Source organism: Oryza sativa, chromosome 11 (assembly GCF_034140825.1).
Source record: "Oryza sativa Japonica Group chromosome 11, ASM3414082v1".
Taxonomy (NCBI): Eukaryota; Viridiplantae; Streptophyta; class Magnoliopsida; order Poales; family Poaceae; genus Oryza; species Oryza sativa.
In genome coordinates, this window is record NC_089045.1 from 840,955 (window position 1) to 857,280 (window position 16,326).

Genomic DNA, 16,326 nt, shown 5'->3' on the forward strand with positions numbered 1-16,326 from the left:
CTGTAAGGTTTGGTTCCGTTTTCTTCTTCAAATAGGATACAATTTTCTTTATATAAAATATTGGTAACGACTTAACCGTTCGAAAATACGTACATGATCAACAATTAACATACATGATCTTTCAGAAAACAATTAGCATCCAAGAAGACTAATTAAAGTCTCTCTTTCAGTGAGTGCAGGGAGTAATAAGCAAGCAAGCTAGTCTTGGGTCTTTGGAGTCAACTAACAAGTCGTTCTTACAGGTACCAGCTCCTACATTATGGCGGATAACAGATGGACAGACAGGTGTGCACAAGCATGCCATTGTCGTCTGCCAATTGGCCGTCAATGTAGAGCCCGGTCAAGACTTCCGTCCATACTACACACCGTCCACAGACCATACTACACACCTTATATGGTCTTGTGATATTAAAAAGACCATTTAATGCTGGTGTACCTAATTATACTAATAAATAGTACAATCAAATAGAAAATCCACCTCTAATATTATAGTTGTATATTGATCGGTAAAAAAATTGTCATATCTAATTTTATTATAAAAATTGTTATATCTCTAATTTTGTCTGGACATATACTTACTAATTAATAGATAACATGTATCTCTATGACATATGGGTATCACATATCAGTGACAGTAGGGTGTTCATGAAGCTGTAGTTTTAAGATAATTTTTTCTGCTATCATTGTAGCAAACTGAAACAAATATTGTAGCAAGTTGATAGTTTAATCATTACATTTAAAACACGAATATTAGGGAATGACCTAAATGTAGTGATTAGAGAAACGCTTAGGGGTCTTCTAGCTAGCTCCACAAAGTGGTGGGCTAGACGACCTGGGTTCAAAGCCTCACCCCTTCTAAATATTTTTTTAGAGAACCATAAAAAAAATAAATCACTACATTTACAGTTCTCTAAAATTTACCCTATAAAAATCCAAATATAGGTGATTCATATTCCTTTTTTCTTTTTGTGTACTGAATCTGTGGCTGATTTGTTACTGTGTGCGTGCATATGTGTCAATGCCAAGATGTCATCACAAGGATATGTAACTAATCTTTAAGGCATTTTTTATGGGAAAATCATAAGAATTGTAGAGGGTTTTTTTCCCTATATAACCCTTTAAATTAAAGAAATGGACACTATGGAATCCTATGAAATTCTTATAAAATACTTCGCTCCATTCAAATTTTAGAGGAAATTTAGCATGATGCTCTCATAAAAAATTGCCATATAACAATTTTAACCACATGGAAAGTTTAGTTTAAATCTTTATCTCTCCTCAAATTACTGTGCTTTTTTCTACGGTCCAATTAAATGGTCACTCTTATATTTTTTATATACTTTTTTCAATCTTCTTATTTATACTTGTATCCGTATCAAAATTCTACTCCGTTTTCTTAATCATGTGTTTCAAACGGACAAAAAAATGTATCCGATAGATATTTGGGATGACACTGTATGGTTAGTAATTAAGGAAGACAATACTAGAAGATTCTGAAAATAATTTATGAAGAATAGTATGTTATGTGATATTCATGGTCAGCTAACCGGTCTATATCACTCTCTATCGGTCAAACAATGTGATTCACACGTACTATGTAGGTTTAGATTGACATGTACTCAGGTGAGGACCAGGAGAAAGTAAATCAATCAATCCCATCCCCTGTGTGTGTGACGCTAGCTCTACATGGTTATTTGGACCGTAAGAATTTTACTGCATTTTTATAGAAGTTGGTTTAGTTTTTTAAGATATTACTCAAATATCCTTTGTTACATAGGAGTCCTACGAATGCATGATGTGTGCATCTAGAACATATTGTAACTTCATTCAGGCCAATCCGTATCGATGAATAGCGATTGAAAGCAATGAATTCCACATTATATATTCCAAAGCTTCTTCACACATGAATACATGATAATGTCTTTTTTATTCTTAAAAAAAATAGGGGAGAGATTGGGTGCTTTTTAAAACGAATAACAGGTCCATGTACAAGATAAAGTTTGGTTACCCATTTTAATAACAAAAGAACCAGATATCACAAATATCGCAAACTCAACGAGCTAGATTTAACAAGTGACAAAACCCAACTAGGTCCAAAAAAACTAAGGGCTACTTTGAAATAGAGGCATTTCACCGAAATTTTAGAGAAAATGAATTGTGTACCATGAATATCCTGTAAAATTCATGCTTTCCGAAGGAATAGTAGCACGCCAAGTGAACCAACACAGCAGTACACCACACAGGAGGCACTGCCCAAGTGTGGCAATGGGCAAGGCAACCGTTGGATTCTAGCCTTGTCAACTTGTTATGGAAAAGGTCTATGTTTCGTCCCTCAACTATAACCAGAGTTTAATTCACATTCCTCAATAATAAAATCAGACATTTGACTCACTGAGCGGATTGGACATTAGTTTTGTCCTACGTAGTAATTTAGTCCGAAAAAATAATTGCATACGTGGCACTTATGTGGTACTACCATCAGGCTTGTAGCCGGCTGAGCATGGAAGACCAACATGCTATGAGCACAAGTTGTTGCAGCTGCAGCCTTGGTGACTTGGATGCTCCCTCTCCGACTATCCAGAGGAGCTAGGGACAAGATGGAGTCGGCAATAGAGATGGCTTATGGCTATGGCAGAGTAGCCGACACCGGTAAGGCATAGAATCATGTGGGTGGACAACGACAGTCTCCATGGACAACACAGAGGAGGGACCACCGATCTAGAGACAGAGAGGCCCACCCCTCTCCATCTCTCTCCTGGAGGAGAGATAGAGAGAGAGAGAGGGTCGTGACGTTCATGCATGAAGAGGACGACGACGAGATACCCCATGCGCTTGAATGAGAGGGACTCCATCAATAACTCCCGCCTGATTGTACTGAATAGGAGGTGCACGAGGTGGGAGTACAGCCTGGTGCCTGCGATGGCGACTGGGTTGGGTTGCTATGGTGCTACCCTCCTTTAGTCGACATCGACTTCGGGCTTGCCACCTTGTCAACCTAACTCCTCCTTAGATCTGTAGCACCTCCCGCATTGCCGTGCTCGATTGAGGAAGAGGCCATAGGTCAGGGTGGAGCCAGAAGCGTCGCAACCACTTACGAACATTTTCTCTTGCCCGACAGGAGGAGGTGGTGGCCACTACTCTGTCTGTCCATGGGAAGGGACTAGGGAGGCATCAATAGGAGGAGGAGAAGCCCTAGCCACGCGAGAGAGATGGAGAGAAGTAGGCTAAGATGGGAGGGAGGAGGAGCGGCACATGCCGCCACTCCCATGCTACCTTCGAGCTCCTTCGTATTCGCCGCCAAGAAAGAGATCAAGTAGGTCCGTAGGAGAGAAAGACAGAAGAGAGAGAGGAGGAGGTGGAGGAATAACATGAGTTGGTCACTTACATGTGGGTCTCATTATTTGTTTTTATTTTTTTTCTTGATAGTAGTATCACGTATGTGCCACGTATCCATTTTATTTTTATTTTTTTTCTCTGATTGAATTGCCATGTAGGCCAAAACCGCTTAGTGGATCAAATTGAACCGGTTTTGATAGTTAAATGAGACAACATATCTGGTTTTGTGATTGAGGATGTGAATCGAACTCGCTAAGTTGAGGGACGTAAATGGACTTTATCCGCTAGTTATTGATTTTATGCAATCTAAGTCAGCTGGCCCAAACATTTCTAGGCTCATAATTCAGCCTCTTCTTCCTTTCCCCTCGGCCTCTGCTGAAGTTCTAATCTATGGGCATGCATCTTTCTCATTGGCACGTTCGCTATGTATGAGACTAAGGCCCTGTTTGAATTGGAGGGACTAATAAAAATTTAGTTCAAACAGCCCCTAATTGGGCCTGATCTGCTTTAAGGAATTTCATCCCCAGCTTATCTCGGCCCACTAGACTAGACACTTGCGCAACCTAAATCATTACTGGGACGCCCACATATCAGCACTATAGTACAGCCAATTATATTTCCCTGAAAATAATGCTGATTGATTGTTTCTTGAGCACTAATAGCAAAACCTTTTTATGGGATGAGAAATTTTGTATAGAAAATTTAAACCAAAACTTGGAAGCCTAATTTTCCGTCGATCATCCGCTCTCGCCGCTGCACCGGCAATGGAATTAGGCAGCTAAACTAAGTGTAAGAGAGGCGAGACAAACATTTCCCAGCAAAGTATATGTTACCAGTATGCAATGCCGACGGAAACCACCAGGAATGCCTGACTGTTTTGCTGTCAACAGCATGCCTAACCCCGCACAATCACATAGAAAAATCTGGTCCAGTATGTAGCATCCATCTCCATTTACAATGATGAGCGACAGCAAAAGATGCATCTCATAGTCTCATGCTGTCATGCAAAGACAAACCACATGGTCCGTTACACCTAACAAATAATGGTTACATTCAGAGTTGTTGTCTTCTTGTGCTGTCCAACTTACTCACACAAAACATCATAAGCACTCATTGTGCCGCTCTATTTGGTGTGTGCAAATGCCTCCAATGTATACAAAATTACAAAGTAAAGAAACACCACGTATTAACAAACATCTGGCATGAATAACTGTTATACAATTTTATCCCACCAAATATATACACAACTTTACAACAAGAATAAAGAATTACTGTACCTTGATTGAAGAATGGCTAACCAAAAACTTCAGAATTAAAATCCCAAAATCTTCTGAAAGACAAAAAATATATAATAACTTGCAGTTGCAGGCAAGGTGTCCATTTCTTGTACATAATCACAAAATTGCTGATCATTCCTATCCTGCTTGGTAGGAATCAAGGCTACAGAAGTATCTTACAAATTCTTTCTTCTGGATACTCTGTTTGATACTGGCACCATGGATTCAAAACTGTCATATCCATCCTCAAACGCTCTGCTGCGCCGTAACAACTGGCTTGCTGAATCATACCCCATGAGCCGATGAAGTGCCGAGTCTGACACCTTTTTTCCACTTCCTGATGCAGCAACAGCTGCTCTAGTTCTACCAGAGAAGCTTCTTGAGATTGAAGCTCCACATTCTTCACTTATGCTCACAGGATCCCCTCGTGAGCATTCAGCAGAAAAAGAATAGCCACCCTCCATACCAACAACACTATTGTGGACAGGCTTGTTTGGTTTTCGATTTACTTCCTTATTACTGAGCTTTGCATCATCACTATTTGTAGCAGGAAATGATAACATAAGGGCCTTGGAGCACCGACCGCACTGGAACTTAGCGATCTTCTTTTTCGATACATAGATGTCTGATGGCACTTGAACCAAATTGAAACAGCCATTGCAGATGGTAAATGGGGAAGCACCAGACAGAGACCGCAGAATGCTTTTCTTCACTGCACGTTTCTGCTCCTTGTAGCTTGAGCGAAGTGATACGTGTTCAAGAACCGTACTTCCCGCATATGAGGACTGATAATATGAATTAAACTCCCATGCACTGCAGTTATATGGGATATGGGGTTGCCCATGTCCACAATGATAGTGCGAATGAGTTGGGGAGAACGGATCTGGTGGTGGGTACCTTGGTGGATTTCCTTGATCATAATAGGAATCGATAATATCAGAATCCAGGATAGAATCACCATCAAAACCACAAGGATGTTGTTCAAGGTGTCTGTAGCTAATCTGTTCCTGAAGGACTCCAGGGCCTTTGTTCTTGTACCTATTTTCCAAACCTTTCTGGCTAGAAAGCCTATTTAACTGATCTCTTAGATCATCCATCTTCCTCAGGCGCTCAAGTCGATCAATTTTCTTGAATCTGTTTGATCTATTATGTTCCAGGTCACCATGACTTGGAGAGCCACTTGAAAGAGAACTTGAGGTCCCATCCATTTGAGACTCGATAAAATTTTGGATTGATCGGAAGTCTACAGAATCAAGTGACAATCCTTGACAGAGTTCTCTACCTCTATGTATGTTAGATTTTTCTTCTTTTCTCCCATCACAGCTAGGTGGTAATATGGCACAAAATTTATCGTTTGACAAATTTGAAAGAACAGCAGCAATTCCACTGTTTGCTTCAGCATGGTTAGCCATGTTGGTTTCTTCTAGATGCCCCTCATCCTTTTCTGCCATGTTAACAGCAACCAGCTCACATTGTTGGAAACTTTGTCCAGATTTGAGAAGCCCGTCATCCGATGGCAATACTCTTTCTTCATATGAATTAGCACCACCTGCATCCAAAGTGTCCTCACCACCCTTATCCAAAATGAGGTTTTCCTTATCATCCTCATTCAAAATGTGGTTTTCTTTACCATGCTCGTCCAAAATGTGGTTTTGTTTACCATCCACGTCCAAAATGTGACTTTCTTTACCATCCACGTCCAAAATGTGACTTTCTTTACCATCCTCCTCCAAAATGTGATTTTCTTTACTGACCTCATCCAAAGTAGGCTTTTCTATGTCATTGAGGGAGACCATAATATTTTGGTCTAGTGGTTCTTCAGCATCACTGAAAGACATCTCTAATTCTTCAATCAACCGGCCATGAGGATCAGTTCGAGGGCCTTCATTCATTTTGCTCCCCAATGAAAATCTGCAGCTGCCCATTTGAGAACATAAAGCATCATTAAGTTCACTGTTTTCTGCTATATCGACAAACTCTTCTTCGTCATCACTGAGTGAAAGAGACCTCACCAATTCTTCAATCAGATCTTCATGTGATTCAACATTAAAACCTTCATATGGCTGAACCCTTTCTTTTGTGCCAACAGAAATGTTATCAGGTTGGCAAATCGCAACTATCTCTTGTGAGTCCAGATTAGCATCGCTAAGTGCACACTTCCCCTCAGCTGCACTCTGTACTTCTGTAAAATTATTATCAGAACCAGCTCCATCCATGTGGACCATGCTTTGGGTGGTAGCAACTTCATTGCTGATGCTCCCATCATCCGTAAAGGAACCTTTTTCATTTCCATCGGTTTCAACATTCTCTACTTTCCTCACTGAATCAAGACTTGAATTAGACACAGTCACTTTATCTTCATCATTTATGCCTTCAGTCCTCACATCATGATTGCTGGCATCCCCATCAAGTAAGGAACACTCGATGTTAACATGCTCACTGGAGTCGATGCTATTGCTAGAAGACATAGTTTTTTCCTCGCTAGCAAAGGTAATCTTCTCCTGCAGCACACCAGGTTGTGCATCGGAGGATGGTGGAATTTTCTGCCCATCTGTACAGATCAATTTGTTGTTTTGAGAACCCCCAGTTGAATTATTTGAAAATTCATTGTGTTCACCAGATTCTGCATTAGCATTCACTGCTGGCGCAACTTGATTTTTGGCTGCACAACAGATGCAAGTAGTCATCAATACTGTACATGAGAAACAGAAATATATGTAAGGAGGAAACTGAAGGAAGATTAAATGATTGTTACCTCTAAGAATAGTACCACAGCCACCACATTGGTAGACAGCAATGGTTGGATACTCCACAAGAAGCTGGAGGCATCCTGGGCATCTGACGAAGCGAAGCTTAGGAGCTTCCATGGAAATGGTGTTTCTTGAGCAGCTGGTCAAATATAGAAACTAGATGCACTTGGGTAAAATGGCACCCGTGTCATTCATGAGTTACTGATCCATTTCCTGGCAGCTTGCTCCAATGATTGGATTAAAGGAACTCCATGGTCGTGTTTCTTACATGCTAGGCGCAGCAATCTACATAAGCAGCAAGATAAATTATTAAGTGGATCAAATGAGGAACACCACAGCAGTAGCATATGGTCTAGATTTTTTTTAAAAAAAAATATTTGGGGGATCAATTAGTCCACAGAAACTAATCTAGATTAAGTTGACGGATCAATAATGATTGTCAACGGAGGCCAGAAATCACCAAGCATTTTGCAACCGCTAAGATAGGCAATACATGGATTAATTAAGTTGCTGGAACAGTTGGAGATCTAGAGGAAGTGTTATTTGAGGTTCAGGGGGGAATGAAAGAAGATGCGAGAAAGAAGGGGGAAAAATCGCACCTTTCTTGCGCAGATCCTCCGGAACTGGTCATTCAAGACTGGATCATCCTTTGCCTCCTTCTGTTGGGCGGGCGAGTCCTCAAAGAAAGAGGCAAGAACCGACAGTGGCAAGGTGAGGAAAAGAAGTGGATTTTCGTGGGGGCGGGGCGCACAGGGAAGGGAAGCAAAGCAGAGCAGGAGGAGTCTAGGAGGGAGGAAGAGAAGAGAAGGTTAATATACCAGGGGCCATTAATGGGCAGGCCAAAGGTAGGAGAAACGAGGAGCAGCCAGCCCAGCCAGCCAGTGTGGTAGTATACTAGTATTGGAGAGGAGAGGAGGACCGATTGATCTGCTGCTTGTTCTTCTTCGTTCTTCTTTGTGTGGGGAATGCAAAGGAAAGAGACAGCTCTCTCTCTCTCTCTCTCTCTCTCTCTCTCTTGCTCAACTGTAGATGGATTTGGACTTACTAAAAAAGATGATTAGTAGCACAGGCGTGGGCGTTAATTAGAAGTAAGTAACCTGTGCACTGTGGCCGTGGGTATCAGGCACCAGTCAAACATGAGAAACAAGAAGAAAACTCTCATGGTTTCGTTTGTTCGGTTGGAAAAGATCTCAACTTTCCAACGTTGGCTGGCTGGCGAAAAGCGATAGACAGGTTCATGATGCCTTGCCTTGTTGACTCAGGCAGTCAAGCTCAATTCCATTGGTGGATATGACAACCACTTTTTTTTTAATCGGCTATTTCTAGATTTCAAGTCTAGATACATGGCTCTGCGCAAAAAATAAAAATCTAGATGTGGATCAATTTTAGCAAAATAAAAAGTATTATTACTCTCTCCGTTTTTTAATATACGATATAGTTAACTTTTTAAGATATATTTTACCATTCGTCTTATATATAATTATCATTTATTTTGTTCTGACTTGATTAATCATTATAGTTTTTTTTAAACATGGATCTATTATATTATTAAAACAGTCTTGAAAGTAGGTACCACGTTCGCTGTGGGGCTAGAAATTCCCACATTAATCGAAGAAAAAGAAAAAAAAGAAAAAGGAGAGTCCAAGTAGAAGTTCAATTTAAAAATAGCTGAAATTCGGAATTAAAAATAAGAAATATTAAAAGAAGAGTCCATATAAGAACCTAATACGAGATTAATTAAAATTCGGAATAAAAATAAAAATAAATCCGAAATTAGAAATGGAAAGGAGAGCCCAAGTAGAAATACAATTTAAAAATAGCTGAAATTCGGAATTAAAAATAAGCAATATTAAAAGAAGAGTCTATATAAGAACCTAATACGAGATTAATTAAAATTCGGAATAAAAATAAAAATAAATCCGAAATTAGAAATGGAAAGGAGAGCCCAAGTAGAAATACAATTTAAAAATAGCTGAAATTCGGAATTAAAAATAAGCAATATTGAAAGAAGTTTCCATATAAGAACTCAATACGAGATTAACCAAAATTCAAAATAAAAATAAAATAAAATCCAAAATTAGAAAAGGAAAGAAGAATTCAAGTAGGAATACAATTTAAAAATAGCTGAAATTCGGAATTAAAAATAAGGAATATTAAAAAGAAGAGTCCATATAAGAACCCAATACGAGATTAATTAAAATTCAGAATAAAAATAAAAATAAATTCAAAATTAGCAAAAGAAAATAAAAAAGAGTTCAAGTAGGAATACAATTTAAAATTAGCTGAAATTCGGAATTAAAAATAAGCAATATTGAAAGAAGAATCCGTATAAGAACCCAATACGAGATTAATTAAAATTTCAAATAAAAAATAAAATAATATCCAAAATTAGAAAAATTAAAATAGAGTTTAAGTAGGAATACAATTTTGAAACAACTGAAATTAAAAATAAAAAAATAAAAACATTTAAAGAACACAATACGGTATTAACTATTTTTTTTAAAAAAATAAGTTCTAAAATTAGAAAAGGAAAAAATAAGATTTAAATTAGAAATACAATTTATAAATAACTAAAATTTGTGATAAAAATAAAAACTATTGAAAGAAAAAACCATCTAAAACACACGACGAGATAAATTAAGTAACAGGCCTATAAAGGAGTAGAGTGATGGCGGTTGATACGCCATATAAAAAATGTTAATAAAACAACAAATAGAATCCTAATGACGATTAAAAGGAGGGACGTCAGGCAGGCCGTGAAGCAAACAAGTAAGGCGGTTGCCGAGACTTCTAGAAAGTAAAAAAATAAACCCCATTGATAATCATATTCGATTTTTAAAATTTCAATGACAATAAAAAGGAGAAGCAGCGGGCGGGCATATAAGAGTATGGTTGCAGAGCCGCCGACGGTTGACGGGACTTATAGAAAATAAAAAATGAATTCCAACGATAGTTATGTTCGATTTTTAGAATCACAATGACAATAAAGAGTAGGCGACGGACGGGCTGTAGAGGGGCATAGTGGCATCGTTCAAATTTTAAAGGATCGGAACTTCCAAAAAGTAAAAAAACCTAATGATAATCATGTTCGATTTTAAAATCTCAATGACAATAAAGAAAGGAGGCAGCGGGCGAGCCGTAGAAGAGTACAATGGCAAAGCCGCTGACGGTTTGACAGGACTTAAAGTAAAAATGAATCCAAACGATAATTATGTTCGATTTTTAAATTCTCAATGACAATAAAGAGAAGAGACAATGGACGGGTCGTAGAGGAGTATAATGGCAACGTTTGACGGGACATCTAGAAATTATAAAAACGAAACCCAATATGACAATAAACTCTAAAACTATAAAATCCAAATTTTAAAGGTTCCAGAAAGAATGAATAGAAATAGTGATAGATCGAGTAAGCAAATAAAGAAAGAGATGACATAAGGGGTAGCAACTGGTGTGACTTTTAAAAACTATATAATTAGAAACACGAGGATGATAATGGTGTGACTTTTAAAAACTATATAATTAAAAACACGAGGATGATAAGGTTTGGTCTTTCAAAGTCTTAAGACAATGAGATAGCTATTTAATAAATTTTAAGTAAAATAATACTAAAAAATATATGATTTTGTTTGGGTGCTAAACGCGCAATTGCGCGGGCCACCCAGCTAGTTATGACATATTTTATGGATATTTGCATAGAAATTTTGAATAAAACGAATGATCCAACATATTATTTTTAAAAGTTAACGGTGTTATATATTAAAAGACGGATATAGTATTATCTTGTTTAGTTTCACAATAATTAAGCAGAGAAGTACATTTGATGACAGAATTAATCGACCGGTTTGGTGTCAGTTGGTTTGAAGGATTAAACAAGTTCACCTTTGTAGGTACGAGTAATCCATAAGCAAAATGGTAAGAGAAAAACAAAAGGTAAAGAAGATTACTAGAGCATTAATGGGTAGCTCAAGTTGGTCTATCTGGTAAGGACTAAATGAGGATTGATCAGGTTAAGAATTGGAGGAGAGAAAATTTAATGAGAAGATTGGACCAGGAAAACGGAGAAGACAAGGAGAGGTATTATTGGGGATGAGACAAAACGTGATGCTCATGAATGGCCATCAGTTTTCTCTATGCGGTTCAAAGGACACAAACATCTCACAGTTAAGTTCACTCAACAGTAGCAAAATTCCAACTCTTTTTAGCAGGTAAGCACACGTGCTGATTCCTATGGACAATTGGACATGGTAAACCTGTTGCTCCTTGTTCTCTTCTTGGTCACAGATCGATTGAATGATTGATAGGTTGTTGCTTGGGCTTGGCCTCCTTTTTATCAAAAAGAAGCAGCAGATGGGTTATTGCCGACACTAAATTTTGTACAGGTTGTGGGAGAATAATGCGTTTCATTAAGTTTGTGTACGTACTGTTCACGTCCTTAACCATCTCTAGCTTCTCAAGATTTTGGTGAGCTTGACGTTTGAACCATGCATCCGACGATAGCTAGTTCATGCCTACCTTTTGGTTGTAGAGGAAATTAATTTTATTTCAGTGAGTACTACTTATCTAGCTAGTTCATGTCAAATATATACTCGGTCCGTCCCAAAATATAAGTATTTTTAGCTATGAATTTAGACACACTTAATAGCTAAAAGTTGCTATATTTTGGGACGGAGATAGTATACATCGGTACATGTTTAATGTCTCTGAAATGAAATTGGCCTAATTTGGCCCTTCTCAATCCAGCCTCAAATTGCTGACCAAGCCAAGCCCATTAAACCCTATCAGGCCGAATGGGCCAAAGACAATTACTACTACTAGATTAAACGAATAAGTTCAGTCTAGGTCTCTTTTGACAGCGAGTTCGATTTTCGTTCTTCAACCATAATACCAAATACAACAGGTCCTCAACTGTTAAAACCGGTACAATATAGGTCTCAAGGTGGTTTCAACTGGTGTGACGCCTATATGACTAATTTGACTCGGTTTTCATCTGACGTGTCACATGAAATAAAATCTGACAATTTAAAAATTAAAACAAAATATATGGACCCATATGTCAGTCAAACAATGAGATTAAAAAATAGTAGTGAGACCCACATGTCAGTGGACCCTACTTCCTCCAACGCATCCTCTCTCTTCTCTATCTCCTCCCCTTCTCCCCTTTTTCCCTTCTTCTTCCCCAGATGTGGCCGGTGGGTGGTGGCATTTCCTTCCCCTTCTCCCCTCTTCCTCCCCAGATGCGGTCAGCAGCGGATGTCAATCTCGAGCATCGTCACCGTCACCATCCAGCACAACCCCTCCCTCTCCCTTGGCCGCGCACGGCGACAATGGTTGCTGTAGGCGACAGGCGAGGAGGGGGTAGCTAAGAAGGAGGCCAAGCGGAGCTCGCAATGGAGAAGGAAGGCGTGGCGGAGGCCGAATCAGAACTTCACTGGTCCAGCCTCTTCGCGCTTTGCACTGCCCGCCACTACTGAGCCACGGGCAACACACTTGCTTGTCTGCTTCCAGCCCGTGCACGAGGAACCCCAGCGTACAGCGAGCTCCGAGCGAGGAGATGGAGGAGAGGGTAGGAGCGGTGCGTGTCCTTGTTGTCGTCGTTGTTGCCACCGCGGCTGCATGGCGTGGAGGTGAAGGCGAAGGGGGAGGAGGCCGAGGCGTCAGAGTTGCGCTTCGCGGGATAGTTGTCCGAGCTACCAAGGACCTTCGAGGCGATGACCATGGCCGCCACTCTCCAACGCACTCACTGTTGTGCTCAAGCGGGCGCACACACGCACCACCACCGCACAGGCAGTGGCTGCGTCGAGTCGATGACCACAGCATCGGCTTCAAGACAAAGAGGGAGAAAAGAGAAGAGGGATGCGTCGCTTACATGTGAGGCCAGAGCGGCTCGACCTCATAGCCGCGCGGTCACTGGCAATGGCGTCACCATCAACAATGGCTCCAGCCTGCACCCTTGGTCATCCTCCTTGGTCCTCACCGACATGGACGGCCTCCCCGTCTAGGTGAAGAGAATGAGAGATAGATGAAGAGAGAGAGAGAGGAGTGAAGAGGCCCTGACACGTGGGATTCATGCTAACTCAACGCTGTTGACTCGGGTCAAATTGCCACATCGGACAAAACCACCCGTACACTGTTATGGGACTTATATTGCGCTGGTTTTGAGGAACCCGTTGTATTGGTATTACGGTTCAAGGATAAAAATCGAACTTGCTATCAAATTAAGGGACCTAAAATCAACTTATTCCTAGATCATGATCAATCATCAGGACATGCATGTTGGGCTAAACTTGAGCCAACTTTCGGCCATGTCTCGTGTTTCTTGCAGTTTTTCTTCTTCTCGATGAGATGATGAAACAATGTTCAAAGTCAAGATGCAAGATCCGTTTACGTCGTTGCATCGTCGCCATCTGATATAAACGATGAAATGACGCAGTGTCAACGTCTCAGTAGTACAAGCAGGTAGGATGTATATACGTGCAAGAAAGAGCAAGTTTGACAAAACCAAACCAGCTCTACTAGTATATCATAGTAGGAGGAAAGCAAGGACCTTGCCGGCTGCGTCCAGCTGCTGCAAGCTCTCCATAAACACAAACGCTAGTAGTATTTTATACCTCGGAGTTGCAAGTTATATCCATATCTTATTTGGAATAATTCAATCTTTTTTGTGTAATATGCTTATTATATGCTCCCTCAATTCAGGGGTAGATCTGCTGGTTGACTTTGCAGGAACAGGGAAAAAAAACTAAGCTCTACACTCTGCTAGCCCTGAGTTGACACAAGGTAAATTCTTAATCCCTTTTTCTTACAAATGAATCAATCAATGTGAATTGGCGAAATCTCCAATCAAAGGTGACCAAGAAAGAAGGTAAAAATTAAACGGATACCAAAGTTTAGATTGGGCTTCAAAACCATAAGTTTATAGTCATACTACTACCTAACAAAAGTTTGACAAAAATTTTCAGAATATACAATAACATAAGTACGTGTTTGGTTCAGAAGCACCATCTAATATGCAGGCGATGTTTGGCAGCTAAGGCCGTGTTTAGTTGTTTGGCCAAAAAAATTTTTAAGTATACGGACACATATTTGAAGTATTAAACGTAGACTAATAATAAAATAAATTACAAATTTCGCATGTAAACTACGAGACGAATTTATTAAGCCTAATTAATCTATCATTAGCAAATGTTTATTGTAGCATCACATTGTCAAATCATGGCGCAATTAGGCTCAAAAGATTCGTCTCGCAATTTACATGCAAACTGTGCAATTGATTTTTTTTCGCCCACATTTAATGCTGCATACATGTAACCAAATATTTGATGTGACATTTTTGGCTAAAAATTTTTGGGATCTAAACACACCCTAAATCAAATCCATGGCAGCCAGCTTGCATATCTTGTCATTTTAAAAGTGTCTTGATTTCATGACGTACTACGTATATAAAGTTATAAACAGCACAGGAGTAGAGACACAGGAGCAAACAATCAAGCGTGTCAGGTTGCGACTTTGTGACAAATATGCATATGGACGCAGGCGACGATTTTTCCGAGAGTTGCAGGAGCACGGAGCACTTCGTCCTTGTGCACGGCGCCGGCCATGGCGCCTGGTGCTGGTTCAGGCTCCTCCGCCTGCTCCAAGACTCCGGCCACCGTGTCTCCGCCGTCGACCTCGCCGGCGCGGCCGGCAGCCTCGTCGATCCCAACCACGTCCGCACCTTCGACGACTACAACGCGCCGCTCCTTGACCTCATGGCCAGCTTACCGGCCGGCGACAAGGTAGGTGATTCAGATTATGGTTCACTGTTCCATCAACATCTTTTACTCAAAGTCCAACTTCAGATCAATATGTTTTACGTCAGTGGTCAACCATTTAACCTGATGCACAGTTCTCTTGTTTGTCAGGTAATTTTGATTGGACATAGTGCAGGAGGTCTAAGCGTTGTCCATGCAATGCATTTGTTTGGGGACAGAATTAAGCAGGCAATCTTCATCGCAGCAACCATGCTTCAGTTCGGCTACCAAACTGAACAAGACATCAAAGATGTGATTCATCTTTCCACTTTGCAATGACTACAGTAGAAGCATTTGTACGTTCTTCACTGAAAAAAATTGAGTTGAAAATTAACAGGGTGTACCTGATTTATCCGAGTATGGAGATGTGTATGACCTGACATTTGGTCTAGGAGCTGATCGTCCGCCTACAGCTGTGGCATTAAGAAAGGAGTTCCAACGCATTATTCTCTATCAACAAAGCCCCCAAGAGGTACTAGTACTGTAAGCAGCATAGTCTCTTCTGAATAAATCTTGTCGCACAAGGATTCCTGCTTAATGTTTCTTCAGGACTCTGCACTTGCTTCCATTCTACTCCGGCCATGGCCTACGGCGCTCAGCACGGCCAGATTCACCGGCGACGATGGAGGAGTTGAGAGCTTCATCGACAGGGTCCGGCGCGTCTACATAAAGACGGCGAACGACCGGATGGTGCAGCCGGAGCAACAGGAGGCAATGATCCGTCGGTGGCCGCCGAGCAAGGTGATGGTCATGGACACCGACCAAAGCCCCTTCTTCTCCGCGCCGGAGCTTCTCTTCAACCTCATCCTCAAGTCGCTGTGACCGCACCATGCATATTCACATTCCAAGCTAGAAGACGCTTCTCTGCTGCATGATGTACCCTGCTGATCGCCAATCACTTGCCTTAGATGATTCTGCAATATGTGGTGTGTGTTTACATGTAAGATTAGACAGTTGCCAAGCAAATCAACAAGGGTCTAGTGTTTTTCTTCCGCCTCAAAATATATGTTCAAATCAGTGTACATTAACAGGATCTATATCACATGGAAAATATGAATACAGGAATAATAACAGGATATATATTCCGCGGAGTTTTTTTTTTAATATAACAAGCATACAGCTATGAGAGAGAGAGAGAATACCTCCTCCGATAAGTTAGTTCGTCCATCAGGG

The 16,326-nt window shown here is 40.4% G+C and overlaps 2 protein-coding genes and 1 long non-coding RNA gene across 4 annotated transcripts; 1 reads left to right on the forward strand and 2 right to left on the reverse strand.

Moving 5' to 3' along the window:
• Positions 1 to 4,302: 4,302 nt before the first annotated feature.
• LOC4349613 (uncharacterized) lies at positions 4,303 to 8,148 on the reverse strand. The gene is made up of 3 exons (XM_015760942.3): positions 7,963 to 8,148; positions 7,369 to 7,648; positions 4,303 to 7,275 (listed from the first exon to the last, which is right to left on the reverse strand). The coding sequence occupies exons 2-3, from the start codon at positions 7,478 to 7,480 to the stop codon at positions 4,790 to 4,792; spliced, it is 2,598 nt and encodes an 865-aa protein (XP_015616428.1). The 5' UTR covers positions 7,481 to 7,648; positions 7,963 to 8,148; the 3' UTR covers positions 4,303 to 4,789.
• Positions 8,149 to 14,841: 6,693 nt separating this feature from the next.
• LOC136353986 (uncharacterized) lies at positions 14,842 to 15,626 on the reverse strand. The gene is made up of 2 exons (XR_010737615.1): positions 15,498 to 15,626; positions 14,842 to 15,385 (listed from the first exon to the last, which is right to left on the reverse strand). It is a non-coding gene; the product is annotated as an uncharacterized lncRNA (long non-coding RNA).
• Positions 14,881 to 16,244, forward strand: LOC9269489 (methylesterase 17). Of its 2 annotated transcripts, none has more exons than XM_015760952.3 (4): positions 14,881 to 15,138; positions 15,265 to 15,405; positions 15,491 to 15,625; positions 15,703 to 16,244. In XM_015760952.3, the coding sequence occupies exons 1-4, from the start codon at positions 14,881 to 14,883 to the stop codon at positions 15,973 to 15,975; spliced, it is 807 nt and encodes a 268-aa protein (XP_015616438.1). In that variant the 3' UTR covers positions 15,976 to 16,244. The 2 variants fall into 2 exon arrangements, with proteins under 2 accessions (XP_015616438.1, XP_066161556.1); XM_066305459.1 differs by having other exon boundaries at positions 14,960 to 15,138; positions 15,249 to 15,405.
• The last annotated feature ends 82 nt before the right edge of the window (positions 16,245 to 16,326 follow it).